General features: G+C 41.1%; 1 protein-coding gene across 2 annotated transcripts in view; it reads left to right on the top strand.

The window, feature by feature from the left end:
• large1 (LARGE xylosyl- and glucuronyltransferase 1) overlaps positions 1-25745 on the top strand; it is a 129540-nt gene that overhangs the window by 101760 nt on the left and 2035 nt on the right. For both annotated transcript variants that reach the window (XM_035616618.2, XM_035616617.2), the window contains 8 exons: positions 7219-7323; positions 9971-10083; positions 14239-14364; positions 15852-16007; positions 18360-18523; positions 22357-22635; positions 23087-23233; positions 24650-24845. In XM_035616618.2, coding sequence (XP_035472511.1) covers positions 7219-7323; positions 9971-10083; positions 14239-14364; positions 15852-16007; positions 18360-18523; positions 22357-22635; positions 23087-23233; positions 24650-24845 — 1286 coding nt within the window. The remainder of the gene's footprint in view (positions 1-7218; positions 7324-9970; positions 10084-14238; positions 14365-15851; positions 16008-18359; positions 18524-22356; positions 22636-23086; positions 23234-24649; positions 24846-25745) is intronic.

The following is a 25745-nucleotide window of genomic DNA, read 5'->3' as shown; positions in this document are numbered from 1 at the left end:
AGCCCCTGTGATAGTCAAACACCATCTTCATTCCTGTACCTTGTGAAGATTTTAATTCAATTCAGTTTTATTTGTGTAGTACCAAATCATAACATACATTGTCTGAAGGTACTTTACATAGTAAGGTCAATATTACAATATTACAGGGAAAACCCAGCATACCTCTGTTCGAAACTGTATGTTAAAACATCCGTTGAGCTCCACATTCAGATTGTTCCATAGTTTCACTCCACAAATAGAAATACAGAAGCTTTTCCTAAATGAATGTAATGCACAATAATATAACCTTATTGTTCTGAAAAGGAAAATTCCCAGAATTTGACATAGGTAGTCTCTATGTATATGGATGATAGGGTGAGGAGTTCAGATATCTGGAGGGAGCTCGGAGCAGACCCAGGGCTATATCACGTTAAAAGAGACCCGTTAATGTAGTTCGGGCATTTTGTCTGAGGTTTTTTCCAACTGGGAGGAGCCACAGGGTAGACTCAAAACTCCCTGGAGGGATTATACTGTATAGTCCATCTGTCCTGGGAACACCTCGGTATCCCCCAGGAGGAGCTTGAAAGCGTAGCTAGGGAATGGGATGTCTGGAACACCCTGCTTAGCCTGCTGATACCATGACCCAACCTAGGGTAAGCAGAAGACATGGATGGATGGGTATGGGTAATGTAAAAACCATACTCCATTTTGATATTCTGAAGTGTTAAGGAGTGTTTATACAGTACATTTGGAATATGTGTCTCAATTGGCTGACATTGCCTATTGACAGTCAGCTCTGTGCATTGTGCACAAAATAACTACCATTTGCTAGTTTGTGATAGAGATACTTGCCCAAAAGCAAAGCCCTCATGTCTGGAAGAAGGAGAAAAAATGCTATTTGTAAGCATTATGGAAGACTTGCATATCAACTGGTTCTTCCTCAGTAGTATTTCTCTGAATGAACATAGTCTGTAAAGTCCATTGACAGCACACTCAAACATCGACCAGATGTCAGTAGTCTTTGAGTATGTGTTTCCCACTGGTATCACTCTAGAATCCTTCACAGTTCTCCACTGAGCATTAAATGTAAAGCACTGGTGGCTACTGTATTCATGAATGTAAAACAATTTGAGAACTGTTTGGTTTTGTATTTATTCACAAGTTTTCTGTGTACATATGGAATATAGAGTTACTCTCTTCAAATGGCACACTGGCATTTTTCACCCCAAGGTCAGAACAGAAACAATTGAAACAGCCTGCCTTAGTGGGAAACTGGCTTCCGCTTAGTGTCACTCCGTTCAAAACACATTGGACATTATCTGCTATGAAGTGTTGAAACTGAAGGATACTGAAACCGATAGATGTCCTTAGCTTTAACTTTCTAGGATTTCTAGGTTCTAGTTTTTAGGAAAACTCAAGGGCTTGTTTACAAGTCCCCGAACAGAGTGTGATTTGAAAAATATATTCAATGATGTGTGTCTTTGCTCAAAGTTATAGAGCCAGTGACAAACAAGGAATTACTTGCCTGAATAAGGAATTGTGCATGGATATTGGACATATACGTAGCCTGTCTTTCTAAACTGTTGCCCCGATGTGGCCCCTTATTTAGACAAATCCTGAATCTGCCCATGAGGGTTACTATGGCTGTAAAAATGTTGACAGGAATGTGTTGTGTTTGTAGAATGCACAAAATACAGTAGTACCCTCTGTCCAAATGGAGTATCTGATGTTATGAACACAACTGTCTAAGTTTTAAATATGGTACAATCCCAACTTTTTCAAACATAAAATCTAGAAAGAAATGTCTTCTGTAAAGTAAGGTAAAATAATTGTCATGTATTGCAACAAACTGCATTATATCCCTCCAAACAACTCACTGGTGGTTTTACTTGGAACCATGGACTTTTTAACAACATATCATATTATGCAGCCCTGGTATGGACCATATTGGCAATCTCCTCCTCCAGATGAACAAAAGTTGTTATTTAACAGAATTATCAGTTGTCATTTGTCGATTGTATCTCCTGGTTTGTTTTTAAGAAGTGCTCCATGTGAGTAGCAGTGGAGTGAAGAGTGTATGGTTGTCATGCTGACCCTGGGATTCATCTTTATTCATCAGCCCCACTGACTCAGCAGTACAGAATCCCTCTGATCCCCCTGGTACCTCTCCGCAGTTTATTTAGGAACTTCCCCATCAGCCCCTAGCAGGCTGGGAAATAGACTGTGGAAGGCCCGAGGTTTGATGTGTAAGGTCTTTGCTCAGTGGGACGTTGCATACATACTATTATGTCTAGCTCTGTAATGCATTCTACCCAGACTGCAGTTTCTAAATAGCAGCTATTGGCTTTAATCCTTCGTGGGCTCACAGGCCATGACCTGTCAATAAATTATAGATCAATAGCAACTAAACAGTTTGATGTGAATTAATCTGTATTGAACATTGAAAATGCTGATCCACTGGCTGCTGCTGACGGCTCTGTTTGAATACAGAGAACAGAAGGATCTGCTGTAGTTTTGATGGAATATTGTGTCGAGGTAGATTATTCTCCAGCAGAACATATAATTTTTGTTGAAACAGGGTAGGGCTGTATTGATTTAATTTTTCTTGCCTGTCATGGCTCTCTTACGTGGAAACGGACAATATGAGCTGATAGTTAAGGCTTCATGGTCAGCTGCACACACCAGTTTTTCTCATTGTGAATGTTTTGCTGTAGTCACAGATTTTTGGTAGTCCTGTCTTCACACTTAAGTAAATGTATGTTGTGGTCATTTAAAAATAATTACATCCATCATATTATTACAAGCGTTTCCATAGAGAACGATTGTTTGAAAAGACACCTTCAAGCCTCTTCTTTTTTATTGTTATTACTATTATTATTACAGTTTTCCCATAGTTACAAACCCACAGAACTCAATTCTTCTAACAGCTCTAAGTAGTTTTTTTAGGCTCTGTTAGCTCATTGTCTTTGGTGCAAATTCTGCACTCATTGGTATCATTTCCAGCAACAGCAGCAGAGTTAGGGTTAAGGTGAGGGCAGGCAGCTGTTTTCAGTGAAAAGGCTCTTGAAACCCACTGTCCACAACCTACTCGTCAGAAAACAGCAGACAGACACAGAGCAGCTGGTGAACATAGCGGAGCGTTTAGCTGCTGAAGAGTCAGAGTTCTGCTTTTCAGTAGACCACAGATGGTCGTCCAGGTCGACCTGTCAGCTTACCAAAAGGTCCTTGTGCAAGAAACTTAACCCTAAAATTGCCTTTGGTGGCGGCAGTGTATGAAAATGTGTGGTAAATAGCAGTATGAACGTGTGTGAATGAGTGAATGCGACTTGTACTGTAACGTTTTGCATGGTCGAGAAGACAAAATGTATACTGACGTTATAAATCAGGTGAGAAAAGAAGGGTCATTTTTTCATAGACTTAAAATAGAAACTGACATCTTTTAGCAACTAGGGAGTCACCACCTGCTGGTCATTCCAGAGAATACAGGCTTCAGTGAGTGACTAGACTAGTATGTTTATATGCTGTGTATGGTCCAGAATCTAGCCAGTTATCTTTTTAGCATTGGCAAGTGAACCAGGGCACTGTTTATTTGCTCAGAAGGCGGCTTTAAGTCACCAGTTTGTCACAGTGAATACATCCTCACATTTAACAGCCCTGCACTTTGTGCAGTTAACAGCTAATTGCTAACATTTGTTGGGAACCAGAAACTTTGAATACAAAGCAGCTAGATAGACAATTGTTACAAGCTGGGTGCTTCACAATCAAAGCAGTGTTTGTTCCTCTCGGATTGACTCCCATTATAACAGAACTTTATTTAGCTCTATTATAGAATTATTTTATTTAACTTCATTACAACACACTTTAATTATATGTAGATGTGTTACAATTCAGTTTGAGTTATTTAGACCCAAAGGCAGATTCAGGCACAAGACACTAGCTGAGTACAATAAAGTTCTTTATTTGGCCTTAGCCAGTCTGGGTCCTTGCAGGCCGAGTGTATTTTGGAGATGAACAGGAGAGATGGAATCCATGTGGAAGGTGATGGCGTCTGGTGGTGGGGAGCTGGTGGAGAACTGGTGCAGGCTGGAGCGAATGGTAGCTGGTGGGGACAGGACGCAGTAGAGGCAGGCTCAGCTCCGGTTTTTGGCAATTACACATAGAGAGCGGAACAATCTGGTCGAGTGAGTGGAGTGCCGGGGGTTCCTGCACTGAGCTTGATGATGATGAGAGTCAGGTGTGCCAGGTGGTGATTGCTGAGCCACGCCACTGCTGAGAATCATACACACACACCAAGAGGAGGAGACACAGGGAATGACAGACAGGGAAACAAACAGGAAACACTGGGGAAGTCTAGAGGTCACAGAAAGGCCTGTGACAAGATGTATTCGTACCCATTGTAAGCGGGAGAAATGTGTATCGTACCAGCCCTGTTTGCTCCTATAGCCAATAATTAGTCTGGAGCAAACATTAGGAGCTGCCTATAGAGGTTCTTTCGAACTACATACCATATTTTTGTCTTCACACCCAGCTGACACTGACTAAAATGATATTCAGGACTTTCGTCAGACTGCACACAGCTCCCTCTGGGGACACAAACACAACCCTGACATCTGGAAGTGGACTTTGATGTGAAATCAGTGTTCCCCTTTCAGTTTTGGCCTTCAGTTCTACCTGTAATTGTACTCGCCAAGTTAATTTCTCAGATCATTGAATCGGGCCACATCAGTGAGAAAGAAGTCATATGGGTCAAGAAATATGTGCAATCCACTTCTGTGGAAAGGGAAAATCACTCCCTCCAAATATGGAAACATCCTGCACATTTAACACACCCGTCTCCTGTTTCAACTTTGGCTTGCTTTGCTTAGTATAGATGTGCTCGCAGTATTTCTTCTGCAATGACTTGCCAGGGTTCTGGTTTCTATTTCGTTAGTTTTGTTTTGTCTGACTCACCATGTTTTTTTCACCCACATCTCAGTAGTTAACATGCTTAGCACATTAGACCGACAGACCGATAGATCCAGAGTTGTTTAAAGAAGACCCAGGATGAAGATAACCAGATTTATTTCCCCCTTGGAAGTATTAAATTGAAGAATAAATGTGCATTTGTATATTTTCATGGAATTCTAACACAATTAAAATATCATTAGCTATAATTAATCACACAAGGTTGCTACTTAATTCCAATGAAATTAGATCATTAAAGAGGGAGTGTGTAGTAGAATTGTGTTCCTACAAAGCCGACAATGAGTTTTTGCACTTTCTTGATGATTTTTTTTTTATTCGAATCACCTGTGAAGTGTTTCCCAGTAAAATGGCCAGTGTATTGTTTCTGCGCTCTAATTGTCCTACTCAGTCGTCACCTTGATGGCAGATCTCTGGTCTTTGTTTAGCTTCAATAGGCTATCATTAATCTTCCTTACAACCTTAATTAAAGCTGCTACCTCTACACCCATGTCTGCTCTTCAGGTTCCTATCTCCTCCCTAATGCCTATCTCCTCGACCTTTATCTCTGCCCACCATGCCTTCTATAATCTGTGACCCCACAGCCCACGTTCATCCCTCCCCTCCAGTCCCTTCGCCTTCTGGATCTTCCCTCTCTGCTTCATTTCACCTGCTGTCCTCTTTATTCCTATTGTCTGCTGGCTCGAAAAATTTAAATTCAATTGGCGCAATCTTCCATGCCAGTTGTATGCCACTTGTGAGGTGTTCTATTTGTTGAAGACTCAGACATAAAAAGCCCACTTTATGTGGGGATTATGTTCCTGCTGGCTCTGTGTCGAACTAGTTAACCCTGAATTGTCTGCATACTGATCCGCTACAACCTCCATCTCTGACTGCAAACTGTTGGGAAGCTAAGAACTGCCAGTCATCAGGAGATCATGGCTCAGTTGTCCTGTTATCTGCTGATAAAAACCAGCAGCAACAAATAATATTTTTATTGATATAATATTTTTTTATGCTGCTATCCTAAAATTTCATTACAGTACAATGTGTCATACTATGATGTTTGGTTTCGATTCCCATAGGCCTGCAACGGTTATTGCAATACATCACATCACGCTTACCGCAGAGTAAAACTACCGTGTCACCCCTTGAAAAAATAAAAGCATCGGAGGACCGACCATTGATTCATTGTAGAGATGTGTGCAGCGCTCTTTGCCCTGCTGTCGGTCGCTTGCGCTCGCTCGTCAGCAGGCAGGCTTGGCTTATCTGGACTGTAAGTGGATACAACAACTGTGATTGGTCAGATTGGTAGCATGTCTCATCTGTCTCCTTCAGTGGCTGGACACAGAAAATTTACCATCCTGCCTCAAGCGGTTCAGTGGTCATACTTATTATCTCTGATGTCGCCTCTCTTTCCTGCGTTAGTAAATTCAGCATGTTGTTCAACATTTCTAATCTTCAACTCCAACATGAACCGCTCAGTTACAGTCGCCATTGTTTGAAGAATTCACATAGTGGTATATGAAACCCACTGCCAACTATTGTTATGGCAGTGTAATTGCAGAGCGACCCAGGCACACCAGTGCACAAGCATGAACGGTCTTAATGGTGTAGGACACTTGCATAGGCTCGATTTCGATCTTATGCAGAAGCATCAGCCAGGCTTTAATCTACAACTCCCTGGTGCACAAACAAACAGAGGACCAGAGCTGCTCTTGCTGCTCTGCTAATGTGTATATACGGCCGTAATGCGAATCATCTGCACATATTAAAAATCAGAGACAGAGAAACGCAAAAAAACAAAATAAGTAGATGCAAATGAAAAGAATCTGTGAATGAAATGGTATGGCCTGAGCTGATGATGATATATTGGCTGATATACAATCATTTAAAAATAAATTGTAAATGTTTGTGTGTGTGTGTGTTACATCAGCCAAATGTTCTCATCTTTGCTATTGTAGCTCACTGGGAATCCAAATTTTTCCCATACCGCTGATTCAAAAGAAGCAGGCGGATCCTCCGGCTCCTGTGGGTCCTTTCCACTCGCCAGGTCATTTGTGACCGACTCAGCCAATCAGCTGGAGCTATAGGGCTTACAGTTTAAGGTGTTCGGAAGGGTGTGAAATTTTGGTTCTGCATTACCGTCATTAATCTTCGGACCTCAGTTTTGTTTATACCGCGTATTCGCCGTATGACTGCCTGCACCTAACCGTAACGTCCATACCATGCCTGTTCGGCACGAATACACAAACCGTTCCAACCCTAAGCAGTGATGATGTGTTTTCTGTGTTTCAGGTCAGCAGGTTCTGGGTCTGGTGGAGAACCAGAGTGACTGGTACCTGGGGAACCTGTGGAAGAACCATCGGCCCTGGCCAGCTCTGGGCAGAGGCTTCAACACTGGTAACTACATGACGACATGACAGTAGCCATTCTGTTTGTGTTCATTACTGCTTTCCTGCCTGTCGAAGCTGTTTTGTCAGTGTCCAACAGACTCTGGGTTATCTTTACACATCTGGTCTGTTTTCACCAGAGCAGCTGTCGGTCTTAAAGTGTGGAATTGATTGTAAATGTGTACAAATGTTGAAAATTACATTAAAAAAAAATTTAGTTGGCATGCATGTAGTTTGTTAATGACTCAAACTTTAATGTGGCATTAAGAGATCATTTTATCACAATTCATGAAGTGACACTGTGAAATCCATGTCATAATGTGGAAAAGGTTTCTTGAAGTGATTAACCTTTCAAAACTTTTTCTGAGGAGAACCTCTAAAAACCCAATGAACCTTGAAAAATATCCTTGAAAATGAATATCCTTTTCATTTCATTAATAAAGAAATACAGATCAGACAACATACTCATTAATACCAGTCAAGTGCAGCTACATTGGGCTATGAGTATGTTGTGACCATGTTTTCATTGGAACCATGACACAGTCGCTCTCCATGAGAAGTGTTATACTTAAGTCACTGTTACTGCTGTGCTTTACCTACCAGCACAAAATGGTTAAGTACTTTCTTTCTTTGAAACTAAATACACAAACTGAATATTGAAGCAATAGCTCACGACACGCCGTAGTATAAGTTCGTTATATCACAGGGGTGTTGGGCTGTGATATAATGAGCGTAAAATGATCGATGTAGAATGAACACAAATATTTAAATTCAAATACTATTGTTTGATAGCATCTTTTAACTTTGAGCACAGATTCTCTGTGAACTACAGATTTCCAATGAAACCATCAAGGCCAAAGTGATTCACAGAGGCAGTGTCCATATATCTAGCAGCTAAATATCTGGACACGTCAGGGAACCATCTCCTGTGTGAACTGTGATGTGACAGGTAGTGAGTGTGTCAACCTGGAACCCACAACAAGACTCTTCACCCATATTCTCTGCCTGTTACGCGTTATGAAAAAAATCATTGCGCGGACTTTATGCAGGGCTTTTTTCTTTCATGTTGAGCGTTTTTACTGAAACAGATGATGAGCGTAACCTCGAATTGCTTTAATGTAGATCCACATATTAACTCAAGTTATTTCTCTTAGTCTGCACAACACGAGCGACGTCAAAAAGAAACCACAGTTTTAAGTACGTTTCGTGATGAAACGTACTTAAAACTCCTTAAACTCCTTCCTTGTCAGTGTCCATCTTTAGCCAGGATGGCTAATGGCTAACGTCAATGCGTCAATGGCAATACATTTTTTTAACGCATTAAATATTTCACAATTAACGCAAAGATTAACTCGTTAAAATTGACAGCACTAATTTGAATTAACCTCGGAAAATTAGTTGGGGTTAGGGTCACAATTTAAAACGTAAAACAATGCAGCACTGGCATTAATAGCTGCTAGACATATACATATGCCCACATAAAAAAATATATTGTGCTCATCAGGTCGAACAATCTCATTTTACAATGTATTATTATTTCACAGGCCTGCATCCCTCTTATCATGTCAACTTATAACAATTCCATTGTTTTGTCAAGCAATAAAATGATCCTGTGCTTGACTGTTTGATGGCAATGATAAATTATACAGTATACATTTACATAAACTATGATTGACAGTTTTATTTTAACTGTGACAAGTCGTTAGAACGTAGCCTTCAATTTAGACAGTTTTTATTCTTGGTTGAGCGCTCGCTTTGATTCGTTATTTTGCGTGTCACACCATCCTGGGTGATTTCAGGGAAACATTTGACTATATTTGTTATTTTTCCTGTTCATTTTGTCCTCTTTAGAACTGCATTGTCCATGTTTTAAAGCATAGCGGTGAGTGTGCAGTGAGGCGGTGCACAGTTGTTGATGGAGTATGCAGGAATCCAGCAGGCTTGTTAAAAGTTGTATGAAAACACATTTTCAGAAAGGTGCAGGGTATAATTTCACTGAGCCTCAGAGCTGCTGATAGTGGAATTGATTGGATTCCATTACACCTTGTCATTATTTTCCCTTGCCTTTTTATATATTTTTTCCTCTATCAAATCCAGCAGCTCTTTTTCCTTCAGGAGACATATTTCTCTCTTTGTGCTGTTTGGAGCAGGGGGATAAACTTTATAGTGAGTATAACCCTGAACAAACAGGGTGGCCCACTGCTGCAGCTCTGTGAGTTTCAGTGGGAGCAGTGTAAAAGTCACCTGGACAGGTATGCGTTGTAAAGGTTCAGTGCTCCACTCTTAAGCCTCCCACCTTCAGTGTGACTGAGGGGCAAATATCACGGGACAGAAAAGCGTGTGTCGCATTTAGGCCCGAGCAGCAATTTGACAGAAAAAAACTCCATCTCAGCTGCGGTTGGTCAGCTTTGCTGCGAGGCAGAGGGAGGGGAGGGGGAACTGAGCAGAGAAAAGCACATGAACACACCTCCTGGATTCCAGGAGGACTGTTTTCTGAACCAGTTCCAGTCTTGTCTCAATTCAACAGCTTTATCTCAGAAAATACAAGGCTGCGATTCAGAGCCTCATGATGGGACTTAATCACCTTTACCAGGCAGCAACATACTAATCACTCTTTTTCTTAAGCTACCATATCTCTGTCTGTGTGCGTGTTCCAGGGGTGATTTTGCTTCTCCTGGATCGGCTGCGGAAGCTCCGATGGGAGCAGATGTGGAGGCTGACTGCTGAGAGGGAACTAATGAGCATGCTGTCCACCTCGCTGGCAGACCAGGTAACGTCCTTGCACCGGCAAATGTGTCACCTTTTGGCAGAAGCACAAATCACACGACATACAGTACATCTTAGACTCAGATTATCTGTGTTGTGTGTGTGTCTTTTTACAATAAATCACACAAATGGAATATATATTATGTATAATATATGAAATATGAAATATATAACAAAGTTGATGGCCCAGTCACCATATTCACAAGTCGGCCATTTTCCTCTGACGTAATGCTCTCCATGAGCAATCTGACCTTCTTCAGATGTACAGGGCAGCTGTAGACACTAGATTTTGAACTTGGTGTACCAGCACATTCTATGAACAACTGCTTCTCTAATATATTCCTGGTCCTAAAAAAAAGGACCAGGAATATAATAGAATTGCACGTCCGTGACACGACTCGCTACACTCCCATCCATCTGGTGTGACCGCCAAAACCTATCCTCACATGCTCAAACCTTAGCAGTGGATATAATCTCATGGATGTAATTCCCAGGATACTCAACCAATGTGATGCTATATGATTTTACTTGCAAAACATGTGTTACACTTCTGGCAACTAACATTGTCTCCATTGATCGCGTTCTCCAGAGCGTTGCAGAAACTTCCCCGCGATCTGAACAATTTCTCTGAAAATCAGATCATATGCCACATTAAGATCGATTCCAATATAAGATCGTCAAATCACCCACCTCTCGTGTGAGTTGCTATAAAACAGACAAAGAGATGAAGAAGCTAAGGAGCAACAATGAGCACTTGAAATCCTGGTTTAGGCCAAAAGACAGAAGAAAGAATGCACTTGAAACAGAGGCCCTGTTCAGACCTGCTATTAACATCTGTCTCAGGTGATGTGACCACAAGGTTGACAGCTTTAAGTGCAGATATGAACTTACCTGAGACGCATTTGGTATCTGATCACTCGAACCGCATTTGGCGGTGGTCTGGGAACGCATGTGTGGCCACATTTTTTTGGCAGTGTGTTCGTGTGCCACAGCGAAGGACTGAAAATAATGAACGTGTTTATTTACATGTAGAGCTGGAAGGTGAGATTCAATCACAAGTGGTCAGAGGAGACACACGTGGATACAGGTAATAACGCCAGGCGTGAACTGATGTACTTAGAGCTGTCCAATTGTGATCGCATCCCCCCAGGCGGATGTTAATTCCAGGTCCAAATAGGGCCTTGAATTTTCAGACTACAGTATTCTGTATCTGTAACTGGTGGAGGTGTTTGTGAATGTACCATTTGTTTCATAAATTGGTGTTACCTTACCCTGTACAGTTCTCCTAACATAGCTGGGCCATATGGTGAGACCTTGGCAAAGGGTCGCCGTTATCTTGGGGCTATTCACAGCTCATCTAAATTAGAGGTACTTTTTATGAGATTTTAATTTAACCTTCATTAAGTAAAAGTCCTGCAAGGTATGCAGTTTGGAAAATGAGAAGGGCTTTGGAAATTATTTCAGTGTTCCTTCTGCTTTCTGCTGTATGAGCTGTTCCAAAGGGCTGTCAGCACCCTTTATCACAGTGTTCATTATGTGGCTAAAGAGGTTTTATGTCTCCCATTAGGAAGCTGCAACGTGTCATTGACACTCTTGTCTTGTGAAGCCTCAAAGACCAGAAATTCAAAAATGTCTCTGCGTTTTAACCCAATTGCATTTCCTCAAGGCTATTAGAAAGATTCTGCTTTATTTTTGATGAATTACAGCTCAAACATCTGTAGACGTACAAAACTCTAACAAGACAGAAGAAGAGTTTGTCTAACTGTCGAACTGGCCCCAATGCATTAACATCTGGAGAGAAGTTTACAGTACATTTTTATTTAAAGTGAAGCCATCAGTGGGGTGACAATTCTCTTCACCTTGATGGCCAGTCGTGAAGGTGAAGTTTTTTTCACCATATTGTGCAGCCAAACCCATGAATTATATATCAAATCGTGGATATTGTAAAGCTTAAATTTATTAGAAAGAGATGAAACAAATCACCATATAGATACAAAATGACTACCAAGAAGACAGAGAGACATAAAATGGTTACAAAGAAAGTAAAACTAACCAAAATGAGACACAAAATTACTATAAAGAGACATGAAATGACTACAAAGACATTTAATGTCTCCACAGAGACATAGCATGACTACAAAGGGGCATAAAATGACAGACAATATGAGAGACATTTAATGACTACAGAAAGACATACAATTTTAACAAAGAATCAGGAAACTTACCAAAAGGTGACTCAAAATGACTATAAAGTGACAAAAAATGACTTGAAAGACAAAACAGTCACAACTAAATGAAAATGGATCACTTGGAGACACAAAGTGACGACAGATATATAATTTGGTTACAAAGAAAAAAAAAACAGGCCCAGAAAAACATTACTAAGATTGATGATCTCTATGACAGCGATACACTCATGTCATTTCAACAATTGAAAGACTCTTACCAAATACCTGACACACACAATTATAGATATCTACAACTGTGACACCACATACGATCCCAACTGGGTGGATCCCTGGAAAAACTTAAGCTTTCTAAGTTGGAATCATTATTAACCCAAGGAATCGATCACAAACATACATCCCTGATTTATAACCTCTTAATGGCACATAGCAAAGCTAACACCAATTTGGTCAGAAAAAAATGGGAAAGCGACCTCGGAATGCAATTTGACGATGATCAGTGGTCTCTATTGTTTAGGGATGCACACAAAGATTATATTAGTGTAAGATAGAAACTCTGTAATTTTAAAACTATCCATAGATTCTTTTAACTCCTGAAAAGATCAACCGTTTCAAGAGTAAAACATCTCCAAACTGCACCAGATATAAAATTGAGATTGGAAACTTCTTACATATGACTTAGACATGCCAAAAACTAGGCTCATGGTGGGAGGCTATAGAAAATACACTTGGAAAGGTCCTAAACATGGAACTTAGTGTAAGTCCTTCAATAGTGCTACTGGGAGATTGCTCCACTTTACATCTTCAACTCTGTTTATTTAGCTCACTTTTTTGGACTAGCAATCTGTTGTACTGCATATACCTTAATAGAAGAACGTAGCAGATGTCATGTATAACTAAGTTGATTCTGTTATTATTTTAACTTTCCTTAATTTTACATGCATTTAATTTCTTTTCTGTATAAAACCTAAAAAGTTCAATAAAAACAATGTTCAAATAAAGAAAGAAAGAAAAACTGACCAAAAGGTGACACAAAATGGCTACGAAGAGACAAAAAAAGACTATAAAGAGACAATACACAAAAAAATGCACAATCATCAATCATCAAGACAAAATCATTATCACTCAGAGACCGGCACAAAGAAAACAACCACAAAGATCCTGAAATGACTACCATAAAGAAGACACAAAATGACGGCAAATGAGAACAGTTACCATGGTTACAGGTGTCATTCTCATCCATTGTGAGGTCAGTGGAATAGACACAGTTCCATTGCTCTCACACACACACACACACTCACACAGTGAACATACTGTTCTTAGTTTGGATTTAGTGGGTTAGATTTAGAGGGGAGAAGCTGAAACCTTAGATAATTTTTTATGAACATCTAGATGAAGATTTAGAGGGTTGGTGGTTCTGGTAACTTCAGATAGACAGAGACATAACGTTCTTTCTTAAAAACAGCAGTGTAACAGGTCGATTTCTGAGCAGGACCCGAGATATTTTGGGCGGTAAAGGAAAAAAGGAGCTCTGATCATCCAGGCTCCTTCCATATAGGCTATCAACTGGCAAACGAACAAAAAAAATTATGTTATATGCAGTACCATCCTCTGCAGTCTGCAGAGGTGTCACCTCCTTGTGCGCAAGTTTTCGCTTGCTGAATCTATAAAAGTACCATATCACAAGATTAGTTTTACAATGATAATGATAGAGTATGAAAGTCATGTTAGAATCTACGGTAATTTGAAGGAAGCGTTTGTTAAAAATATGGTGTTGTTTTGCTGTGCTGCTTTGATTGTTCTGTAGTCAAATGTCCATGCAAAAATCCGGGTACGATTGAATACATCTTAATGATGACACCAAAAAAACTTGGAGCAGGGTCAGATTTAACCGTGTGGTGCAAGGCTGTAGAAGACGAAACATAAGGCAAACATTGAGGCTCAGTCTGTGTTTTCTGTGTGTGTGCGCGCAGGACATCTTCAACGCCGTGATCAAACAGAACCCTTTCCTGGTTCACCAGCTGCCGTGCTTCTGGAACGTCCAACTGTCCGATCACACGCGCTCCGAGAAGTGCTACAAAGATGTTTCAGACCTGAAGGTGAGACAACGCTGCCCCCACCACTCACTGGATGTAGGCTGCGGGTGTAAGCCTGGAGCATTTTTCCCCCCCCTCCTTATCCTGCTTCTGGCCAGTTACCCTTTTCAACATTCCCTTTCGTTATGGGAAACAATAACAACATACGTTTTCTACTGTTTTTTATGAAATACCAATAAGGCAGAGCATATTAACCCCTTAGCAGAAGTATTAGTGGGTCACACAAACCATTCTCCAGTGTTGACACACCGCTGAGGAGGTCTGACTTCACGAGATTAAACAAGATTGACCTGAATTATTCAGTCTCAAGGCAGCCCCACAGTCAGTGTCAGAAATTCTACTTTTAGACATTTTATGGAATTTGTAAAAGCACCCTGTTTTTCTGGCCTCAGTGGTGGTTGATGCGTAAGCGCCCTGTGTAAGCACTGAAAGGAGTTAAAGTGGCAGTTGAAGCGTCTATGTATGCCGATAAACAACAACCTAATCACCACTCACAGACTAAGCTAACAACAATTATCTCGTAACAATGTTGCATGTCAAGGTTTGGGATACGGAATGTCACACGGCAAGTGGACGGTTGGCTCTAGTAGTCATTGGGCCTAATGCAAGAACATTTTCATATTCTTATCCTAAATGTCTCTCACATTTGTTAGCACCGTGAGTTTGTACGAACAGGCCACGTCGGATTCGTCAAACAGATCTCTTAAGAAAAATTTTACCTTATATATGTCTAACTGCTATCCATAAGTGGAAAAACTTGGTTTGATTAAGAGAAGGCTAACTTACCTGAGGTCTGGACCAGTCGTAGATTATGTTTGTATTTGAAAGAAAACAAAAAATACAAGAAAATTGGTGAATGCGGGAAGTTCTCCTAAGTCACTCGTAATGTAAGAACCAATCTGTTTGTAACAACCATTCTTGCATGAGGCCCATTGTGTTGGATGCAGGAGAAATGGGCAGGTATAAAGACCTGAGGGACTGTGGTTGGAACATCGCAGAAACGCCAAGGCAGGTGGGATGCTCAACCTCAGTAGTGCAGAGTAGGTGGCCACAGTGGTACAAGGGACAAAACACAAGCTGGATACAGGGTATTGGGGGATGTTCTGGAAAAAGGTTGACCCATGGCAGCTCCATCTCATAGCTTACAAGACATAAAGGATCTGCTGCTTATGTCTTGATACCAGATATCACAGGGACACATTAGAGGTCTAGTAGAGTCTATTCCTTGGTGGGTCAGAGCCTTGTAGGAAGGTCCAATAATATATTAGAAAGGGTTGATTATAATGTTTTTGCTCATCATTTTATAGTATGTGAGTGTACCTAAAATTCACCAGGGAAATGATTATGTGTAAGAGATTCTAGTCTGACTTAGTGTTTTCAGTGTTTGAATGTTTGAATTGCTTTTGTTCGGTAAAATCCATGTATGACAATATCAACACTATCCTGTTAATCTTTTGTCCGACCATACTCTCTTCACTTCCTCTGAACAGGTGATCCACTGGAACTCTCCCAAGAAGCTGCGGGTGAAGAACAAGCACGTTGAGTTTTTTCGGAACCTCTATCTCACCTTTCTGGAATACGACGGCAACCTGCTACGGCGAGAGCTGTTTGGATGTCCCAGCGAGGCTGACCACAACAGTGAGAATGTAGGTGGAACTGCTTCTGTACTTCTGGTTGTGGTGTCCATTTGGTGCTGAAGATATGGAGGGGTGGTAGGAAACAAATGTTTAGGTGGCTGCATCAGAGCCAAAGGAGCACATATTTGACGTATGGATGTCGAATCCAGTTTGGCCTACTTTTCCCTATATACAAAATGTAATTTGTAGGTATTTTCCAATACAGCCAACTTGGAATGACGTTTCTCCTAAACAAACACTTGCTTGAGCAGTAAGCACCCTTGAATCTCAGATCTATGAAGTGATACATTTGTGTTTCCTGGGTGAAACACAAATGTGTTGGAGCTGTCCACCTGTAGTTGGACAGCTCCAACTACAGGTGTGAAGGCACCTTCTTCTTTTAATGTACAACAGACTAGGCAAGTGCACTGCTGCCTCCTGCTGGTTAAAATAACACTGAAGGTCTGTAACAACCATGCAGGTGAAGAAAGTGTGTACAGCTGCAATTCTTTCAGCCCGTCTGAGGATGTCCTGATGAACGAACATCTGGTTCTGAACACAGCCAGTGTGGACGGAACAGATGATAGCTCATGTGTACCACCGACATCCCACATCTGGTGCAATTTTGTGGTTTTGTACAAATATATCCAGTTTCAGGAGGTGATGCTGACAGTTCTTTTGTATGACTGAGTGCATCAACATGAATGTCTAGGGAGGGATCAGGCAGGTAGTGGGATTTAGTGAGTGCAGCGTTGGTGTTTTAACATTCAGCCAGTTCATTTGCACCTCCTCAGCTTCTAACCTGCTAAAGGTCTGGCCTGTGTGGGCTGCAGAATGATTTAAGTGTCAGCTCTGTTGTCAGTTAATCACATTTAAATTTTCCATCATGGTGTGCCAGATTTTTTTTTCTTCTTTTTTTTTTTGCTAAGAGTCAATTCCAAAGTGTCCTTAACTCAGAAAACAGTTTGCTCACTCAATTTTTCGAGGTTTGAGCATCGAATTTAAATCCCATAAATGTGATGATTAGACTAATGAAGTCACTGAGGGATTGGCTCCAGCAGCACATTGCAGACCGGGGTCCTTCAGGGCCACAGTGCCACTGAAGCCCAGTTACACACTGTTCACAACCGAGCAACAGCACACACCAAGCCCTCAGCGAACAGCCCTCCAACCTCCTTCTCCCTGCTTCTCCCCACAGCACCACTTGAGCGTGCTCTGCTGAGCTGCAGCAACTCCAGTCTATCTTCACTTGAACTGAAATCAAGTTAGATAGACCTGCTAAAGCTTTATGATTGTCAGCAAGGCTGAGAGAAGCATGTTCTTGAGGTACCACTGTGAGATGTATTAGGAGGAATACGGAAGCCCTGTATGTAACATTACTGCCATGTCTTTCTATTGGCTAGAAGGGTTTTTAATCCATAAAGGCCTCCTGCCAGGGAGGCTCTATAGGAAGTCAGGTGAGTTAGTATGAAGACCAACACGTCGTGGTGTTTGAACGGCTCTTAAGCACGTCCTTCCACCCTGATAAATCCTGTTTTATTTATTCACTTATTTTGTTACTTTCAGTTGTCTTTCTTTACCGGCCCTTTCTCTGTGCCTGTCTACCTGTCTGGTAGAAAGGTTTAAGATACAAATAAAGAAAACAAAAAAATAACGAGTTAACTTTGTTCGATAAATAATGCGATTCAAACCCCAGACTCCCTCAGGTGAAAGTAACCTATTCAACCACCACAACCTGCTCTGTATATGCAGTTTGTTACTCTTTATATCACCTCACCTGACTTCGTAAAGCAGCAGAAACTCTACAATCTCTCTGTCGCAGACTGAATACTAACCTGTTCCGACTGCACCTTAGTCCACGAATCATTAATACAGGAGAAAGAATTATCAAATTGAGCACTTGAAGCCATTTTGACTATTTGATAGAGGCTTGTCATATTGCCGTTCCATGCGATGTAGCCATTTTTATCTCACAGTGTTAGGGGGAGTCCAGCAATTGAAACTGTCGGGGATCTTTATGTTGTCACTTCCAACTGTTAAAATACAGCCACATGAATAGGCCTGCAGGTAGTAATGGACCACTTACAAACCTTGCTTTTTTCTGTGGCAGCTTGCCTGCAGTGAACAGTCTGAAGACTTAACTTGATTAAAATATGACCTGGAATTTGTTTAATCAACCCAATATCACATAAAAACTTGAATTAAGTGAGTTAGGGGGATTCTGTTTTAGATATATCACAATGCAGAATGCATAGGCAGGGAATCGGTGGCACTCCACAATGCTGATGCTGCAACCCCGAGCCTACAACAGCATCTTCAGGGGGTTTCCCTCTGGCCCATGTAGCGTCTCACTTACCGTGTCCCTCTCCTCCCTGTCTGCAGCTCCAGAAGACTCTGTCGGAGCTGGACGAAGACGATCCCTGCTACGAGTTTCGTCGAGAGCGATTCACCGTCCATCGCACACACCTCTACTTCCTCCACTATGAGCACGAATCCAGCTCTGACAACACTGACGTCACGCTCGTCGCTCAGCTCTCCATGGACAGGTACTGTGGCACACCCACAGCAGCAGTGCTCAGACTGCTCAGATGATGAATACATTCATAAACACTACCATAGGTGTAAATTAAGAACTCTGTTATGAGCAGGGCTTTACAGATTCTATAATTATTTTTAGTGTCAAGCATTGCAGAAGTAAAATATCCATACATTTTCTGCATCCGGGATATCTGTGATTTATAATAAAACACCAAAGTTATAACGCTATGTAGCCTGAAGGACAAAACTATGACACACAAGGAGTTTTTTGGTAACAAATATCCAATCAGAGAGGTTCAAATTATGTTGTTTTAAACTGATAACAGTGAGCTGATGCTAAAGACACAAGTTCATTTTCAGATTGTGGGACACTCGTCTTTTTTTGTTTATCACAGTTGCAATGACAATACATTTCAGCACCGCTGACTGGCTTTATCTCCATGGAGATGCTTCATGGATATAGTAGTATTTATAGCCATCCTCCCTTCCAAACTAACAACAAATAGATCTCTCACGAACATCGTTGAAATTAGAAGATAAAGCTCTAGCATGGTTACATTTCTATGTTTAGAAGCACGGAGGATCATAGAAAAAAAAAGAGACTTTAGATACCAGTGGCTTCTCTGAGTCTTCAACTATATTCCATCATTTAGGACACAATTACTTCCACCACCTTCAAAGGTGACTGTCCAACCAGCTACAATAAAATAGCTTAACGTTGAAATTGTGAGAGCCTTATCCAATTATAAGACTCATTTTGTAGCTGTTATTAGGGAGCCTTCTTGTTTACGGCCCTTCAAAGGGCTGAGTGAACATAGACACGCTCCCCATCTGACAACCCAGACTCAGAGTGTAGACAGGCAACTAACCAGGTTTACATTTCATGTGAGGGGGGTAATTTACAAAATGATAAAGCAGAATGGTCTTCACTGTTGTACTAGCATTATGCTGAGACACAATGAGGTCTACTGACAGATCTGCAGTATCTAATTAGAACTACAATGTTGGGCCGTTAGTTAATTTGAAACACCCCACTGTCAGATTTAATAAAGTGCATTATGTTAGCTGTGAAGGTTCATAGATAATCCATGGATTTTACTGTCAATCTGCCATCATCAGTCTGATATTTATATCCTAATTATGATGTTTATTACATCGTTAACAGTGAAAGGGGCAATAACAAGTACATTTTGCACTGAGCCTTTTGCTTTTTGTGAAAATATAATTCCTCCTGAATAAATATAGCAGAGCAAAACCTACACCATTTACAGTACAAGTATCCCAAGTGTAGAGCTTGAATAAATATTCTTTGTTACTTATCCTCGCTGCACACGTCCCAATATGAGGGCCTGATTCAGTTTGGTCCCTAAAAGATCCACAGTGATGGTTTGCAGTTTGCCAGTGGTCACCAAAGGTGAATGCCACACAAAAGCACCATGGGAATAGTCGGTGTCATGCCAGTAAATGCATCAATAAGTAACCAGGTTGTAAGTTTGTCTATGCAAAGTGTTGGAATCGGATAGAATCTAAAGTTGGAGAGTCATTGAAAGTCTCTCAAAATAAAGTAAAATATAGTGGACCCTTACCGGCTCTTAATCGACGAAGTCTGACTGAAGAAGATATTGTTGAATTATATGGTTATGATTAAGGCTTTAACAGTTTCTCGCTCTTCTCTGATTTCTCCTCATGTAAGGATAATGCCTTAATTTTTTAGATCACCAGCCAAGCTAATGAGATTATTTTCCCAGAGTCAACAGAATTGTTTCTGCTGCAGCTTTTTTTGAGTCCTATCTTACAACAGAACAAATTACTTTGTTTCCAGTTTGGTTAATAATGTCGGCGATGTGACTAGTCTGAAAAAGTCCTCTATTTGCTCCCTTTAAATTCCCGCTGGCTCAAGGATAATGAAAACAAAAGATGAAGGCTGGAGACGTGGAGCACTTTCGACAAGCCTTTGAGCTCGGCTGCTTGTTTACCAAGCTGGGCATCTCAGCAATCATTTAAGTCAGAGTGGAGAGATGTATATTCATCAGTACACTGTGGAAATTCCTGCTACAGTTAAACCATCGCAGTGAAAAGAAAAACAAAAAAAGACGGATGGTTCCTTCAGATATGTTTTCATATTATGGTAATTTAGATATGATTCTGTAAATCTTGTCTTCGTTGGCTTGTTTTTTCCATGCTAATATTTTATCAGTATTTCATTTGGTGTGTTTGCCATAACCCCATTTCTCATTGGGGATCATTTAACTTCTCCTTTATTAAAGTAATGTGCAAAATGTACAGTCTGCTCATCACTCATCTCGGGGGACTGCAACTTTCCTTGTATGAAAACATGAAGCCAATAGAAATGTCTTACATCTTTCACATCTTCCACATGCTTTTTTTTTGTTTGAGAGGATGGCTGCCAAAAAAAACTTTAGTTCTGCCATCATAATAAGAGGTTAATTTTGCCTTAAATTAATTAGTTGAGCGCATATGTTCTTTTGAAGATGGGCCGTTTTCATTATAGACATCTCACAGGTTTTTCTGATGTGCCATACAATGTAAACTCTCCAAACAAGATAATTATGTAATGCGAATTAATCTAATACTGTGAGTACATTCATGCAAGGTGATACACATATATATTTAAATAGTATTTTAAATCACCCTCAGGACAAACATAATTTAAGCCCTGTTTTAATATTGTCAGTTTGTTGTCTCATCTGCTCAGCAATATAATATTGTGGAGTATGTATAGTAAACAAGGCTGCCTCTAGGGGCTGCTATCTGACTATAGAGTTTGTCTTGTTTTAATGGGGCCCGCTGTGGCTCAGGGGCCTCCACGGAGCCACCGTCTGATACTGGCTTGCCCGATCCACAACAGTGTCCGACCATAGACTGTGCACTGAGCAAATAACACAATCTCACCTTCAGATAGAATACAAAACGAACTGTTGGGATGCTGCAGTGAGAGACACACAGACTCGGGAATTGGATAAACAAAACTTGATTTTACAGATCAAGACACATAATCTTCAGAATCTGAATTACTGAAATATTCCTGACTCAGTAAACATTTAAGATGTCTATCACATATTCACTTTGTGTGCCAGCTTGGCCAAAACAGTTTTTAAAGCTTGGCTCTTTAACAAAAGCAAAGTATCCCCTTTTATATATCAATTCCCAGGTTGAGTAATTTATTATTCCATATGGTCACAAAAATAAATTAAAGCTGTGGGCTCCAGTGGCTGATTGTAATTGTTATGTTTAACCAATAAATGTCGCTTTACAAACAAACACTAAAAGTTGAAATCAGTCGCAGGGCTTATTACTTTTGCTACCTTGCAAGATGATAAAACACCAGCGACCAGGACAAATGTTGGGACCTTTTTTCATGCTTTGGGTATGGCATAATTTATAGTAATTTTTTGTGCTCTCAAATCAAATGGGCAGTAAGCGATTCTAAAGCAATACAATTTTAATCAGCGAATATTTCCTCAGGGCCGCTAGCTGTCTCTTCTGTTTGTGCGCCGAAAACCATGACTCTGTGGCATTGCAACTCCGAAGTTTTGGCCTAGTCGTTAGCGTTTCGGTCTCCCACACCCAAAGTCGCGGGCTCACTGCCCGGCCAGAGCAGTAAAATCAAGACATCATCAAAGAGCGAAACAAGCTATCTCCAAAATCGCTTACGGCCCCCTTAATGTTTTTCCACAAGTTGTTTTTCACACAAATTATTATATCGCATTGGGTCAAAAAATAAGAAAACTAATGGAAAAAATGTACTGATCCAATGCATAATGTAGAATAGTAATACCTTTATGTGAGGTCAAACATCCCTCTGTCCCATCTGCTGCAGGCTCCAGATGTTGGAGGCCATTTGTAAGCACTGGGAAGGCCCCATCAGCCTAGCCCTGTACCTATCCGATGCCGAGGCCCAGCAGTTCCTGCGTTATGCTCAGGGCTCCGAGGTGCTGATGAGCCGCGGGAATGTAGGTTACCACATCGTCTACAAAGAGGGACAGTTCTACCCAGTCAACCTCCTGCGCAACGTGGCCATGCGGCAGGTCAACACACCCTACATGTTCCTTTCTGACATCGACTTCCTACCCATGTATGGCCTCTACGAGTATCTCAGGTAAGAGGAGACAGAGAATTGGGTGAAAAACACCCAAAACGGGGGAAAGATACATTTTGTTAATTTTTGGGTTGGCTGAGTCCATGCGTCCGACTTTGTGAACACAGTATCTTATGAACACCTTGAGGGAATTTCATCAAGTTTGGCACCAATGTTCACTTGGACTCAAGGGTGATCTGATTAGAATTTGATGGTCAAAGGTAATTGTGATCTCACAGAACAAGTTTTTTGGACATGTCTCAAGAATTCAAACCATATTATGCCAAAATGCTGTTTTTATTAAATTCCTTCAAACTCTAAACAACATATGGGTCTGGATGGGCATGGATGCACTGTGAAAATTCACTTGCTGATGGAGGTGTACAACTGCAAGGCAGTAGTTCTAGTTTTCTGAGCTATTGTGCAATGACATTTCTTCGATATTAATTAATGCATTTTTGTCTGTTTGTAGGAAGTCAGTGGTGCAGCTAGACATGGCCAACACCAAGAAAGCTCTGGTGGTTCCAGCCTTTGAGACGCTGAGATACCGCCTGTCCTACCCAAAATCTAAGGCTGAGCTGCTCTCTCAGCTAGACATGGGTACACTCTTCACCTTCAGGTAAAACCATTTTTCTGTTTCTGTAGCCAACAACTTCAAGATCCTTCAGGTTTCCATTCAGTAGAACACTAAAGCAGCTCGAATCATATCATGGTCTGTGGTAGAGTTACATACATCAGCAGAGGATCTATAAGTACACACCTCCTACAAGGCCCAACATTGCCGTAGGAGTCAATCAAGCAGCTCCAAATTGCACACACTCATAGATATCAATGCCCAAAAAACACTATCTCACAGTGATAAAATCTGTCCCTTTGTACGGATCAACTGCAACATTTAATTGGTTCTTTCTTGGCCCATGTCCCATCCTTCCACCAAGTTTCAGAGGTTCTCATTATATAAAAGGCCTGCTCAGTCGACTATGATTCTTCAAGTTGAGCATGTCTTCTTTTTTTTTGGCAGTCACTTTCACACTGCTCTCTGGGGTAAACTCATTCTACTACCTGAAGTCCCTGCGACGGGAACAAGTAGCTGCTGACCCAGACCCAGTGCGAATTATACGACTTACTAAATACTGTTGCACGTTAATGATTGGGCGTTAGTGTAGTTAGCACCCATCAGCTTGGACATTAAAGTCACTGTCATCCTGAATCCCCATTCGAAACCACATAGCCAACCACTGATACACATTCATGACTTTTCAGTCGATTCTTAGTTAACATGTAATCGTCAATGTAGCATTATTTCTCAATCACCAGTGGTAAATCATAATTCAATATTAGATTTTTGAGAGAAGTTCCAGTTTTTGAAATACCCATGAAAAACTACATACAGCTCAGTTTTTGTCAGTTGATGGCAGATATTTCAGAGACCAACACCTTGATACGTTAAAGAAAAAGCTATAGTTAGAGAGTAGTATCAGAAAAAGTATCAGAATACATTTGACTTATTTTTAATTATATATATTGCATATCATTTTTTTAATGTTTAAACTGACCCTTTACTATAATTTTGACTTTACCTTATTAAAAAGGGCATGGGTCAGTAACTACGGCACATAGTTGAGGCCCTCCTACACTACCCTACCCCCACCCCACGACACTCACTGTGGATTTGATTCGGCTACACTCTGGTAAGTTTTGTTTGTATGCTTGGAGAAGAGGGGTGTTCATTCTTCTATGTGTGCTGTCACTCTACCTTCCGGTACGCCGCTCCATGTGCCCAGAATATGCAGTCTTTTATCTTGGTGGTGAGTGTTATGGTGGCACAGACAGAAAAAGAGACACAACTTTTCCCATCAAAAATCATTTGGTTTGCTGTGTAAAGTAAACTCTCCAAATAAAGTCGAGATTTTTAAGAGCATCTATGATACAGACGTAACTGAAAGGCCACCTCACATTTTCTCCCAGAAGGTTAAAGTCCACACGCTCTTCAAAAATAGTTTGATGACAACCCTTTTTTTTTCTATCTTGCCAGGTATCATGTGTGGACCAAAGGCCACGCACCGACTAACTTTGCCAAATGGCGGACCGCCACCACGCCCTACAGAGTGCAGTGGGAGGCCGACTTTGAGCCCTACGTAATGGTGAGGAGGGACAGTCCTGAGTACGACCGCCGCTTTGTGGGCTTCGGCTGGAACAAGGTGGCTCACATCATGGAATTGGATGCACAGGTAACTGAGATACTTCTAATGCGTCCACCACTTATCTGTCTAAGCTGGCCTATGTTTCAGTGAGTTTCAGTTTTCAGTGGAAGTTGTACATTTTCTTTATTAATAATAATAATAATAATAATAATATATGCAGATTCTTCTAAATTTGAACTTGTCGCTCGCCTACAGGTATATTCTGATGCTGTTATATATTGTAATATAAATATATTGTCCACAGACAGTACCTGTAGTTGCTCTCTGGTCACCTGAGTCATGTCCTCTTAATTTTAACCTCTGAACTTTATGCTGGATTAACAAAACAAGTAGCACTTCTGGTATCTTTGTTTTCTGGATTCGGGAGAGAGGTGTAAATCCTCACACATATAAACTCAGGGAGGTCCAAAACCATATGAGATTTAGTGATTGTCCCCATGCACCACCGTGTGCCAAGAGTTCACTGTCACTGCGGAGACGTTGGTAGCAGAACACATTTTTGTTCGGAGAAATGGCTGCCTACACTGAGAACAGGCTCCTGTAGTGAATTGGTGTACATGGATCATATATCCCCATCTTGGCACCTCAGGTCTACCACTGCGACTGTTTCAACTGTAAAGGCTGGCACTCCTTCATCCTTCAAGGTGTTGTAGATGGAAAGGGACCGATCTGGGAGCTTCCATGATGCTTGTGATCTGTGATCGTTCACATTGTGGGGAGATGGCCGGTATTGACAACCACTTTTCCAGCTTACACCATAAACACCTGAATGTTGGCTACTACATCCTGGGAGTTTGCGCCTGTCCCTTGCTGAACTGGCGCTTAGAACAGTTATCTGACTTTGGACGGCTGACATGATTTGAACAGCAGAGATCTTCACCAACAAACTGTGCAGAGCTTGGGTACTGATTGAAATACAGTAGAGGA

The sequence above is a fragment of the Scophthalmus maximus genome, chromosome 12 (genome assembly GCF_022379125.1).
Source record: "Scophthalmus maximus strain ysfricsl-2021 chromosome 12, ASM2237912v1, whole genome shotgun sequence".
Classification (NCBI taxonomy): Eukaryota; Metazoa; Chordata; class Actinopteri; order Pleuronectiformes; family Scophthalmidae; genus Scophthalmus; species Scophthalmus maximus.
The sequence above is the reverse complement of the archived record's forward strand: the minus strand, read 5'-3'. Positions and strand labels throughout refer to the sequence as shown.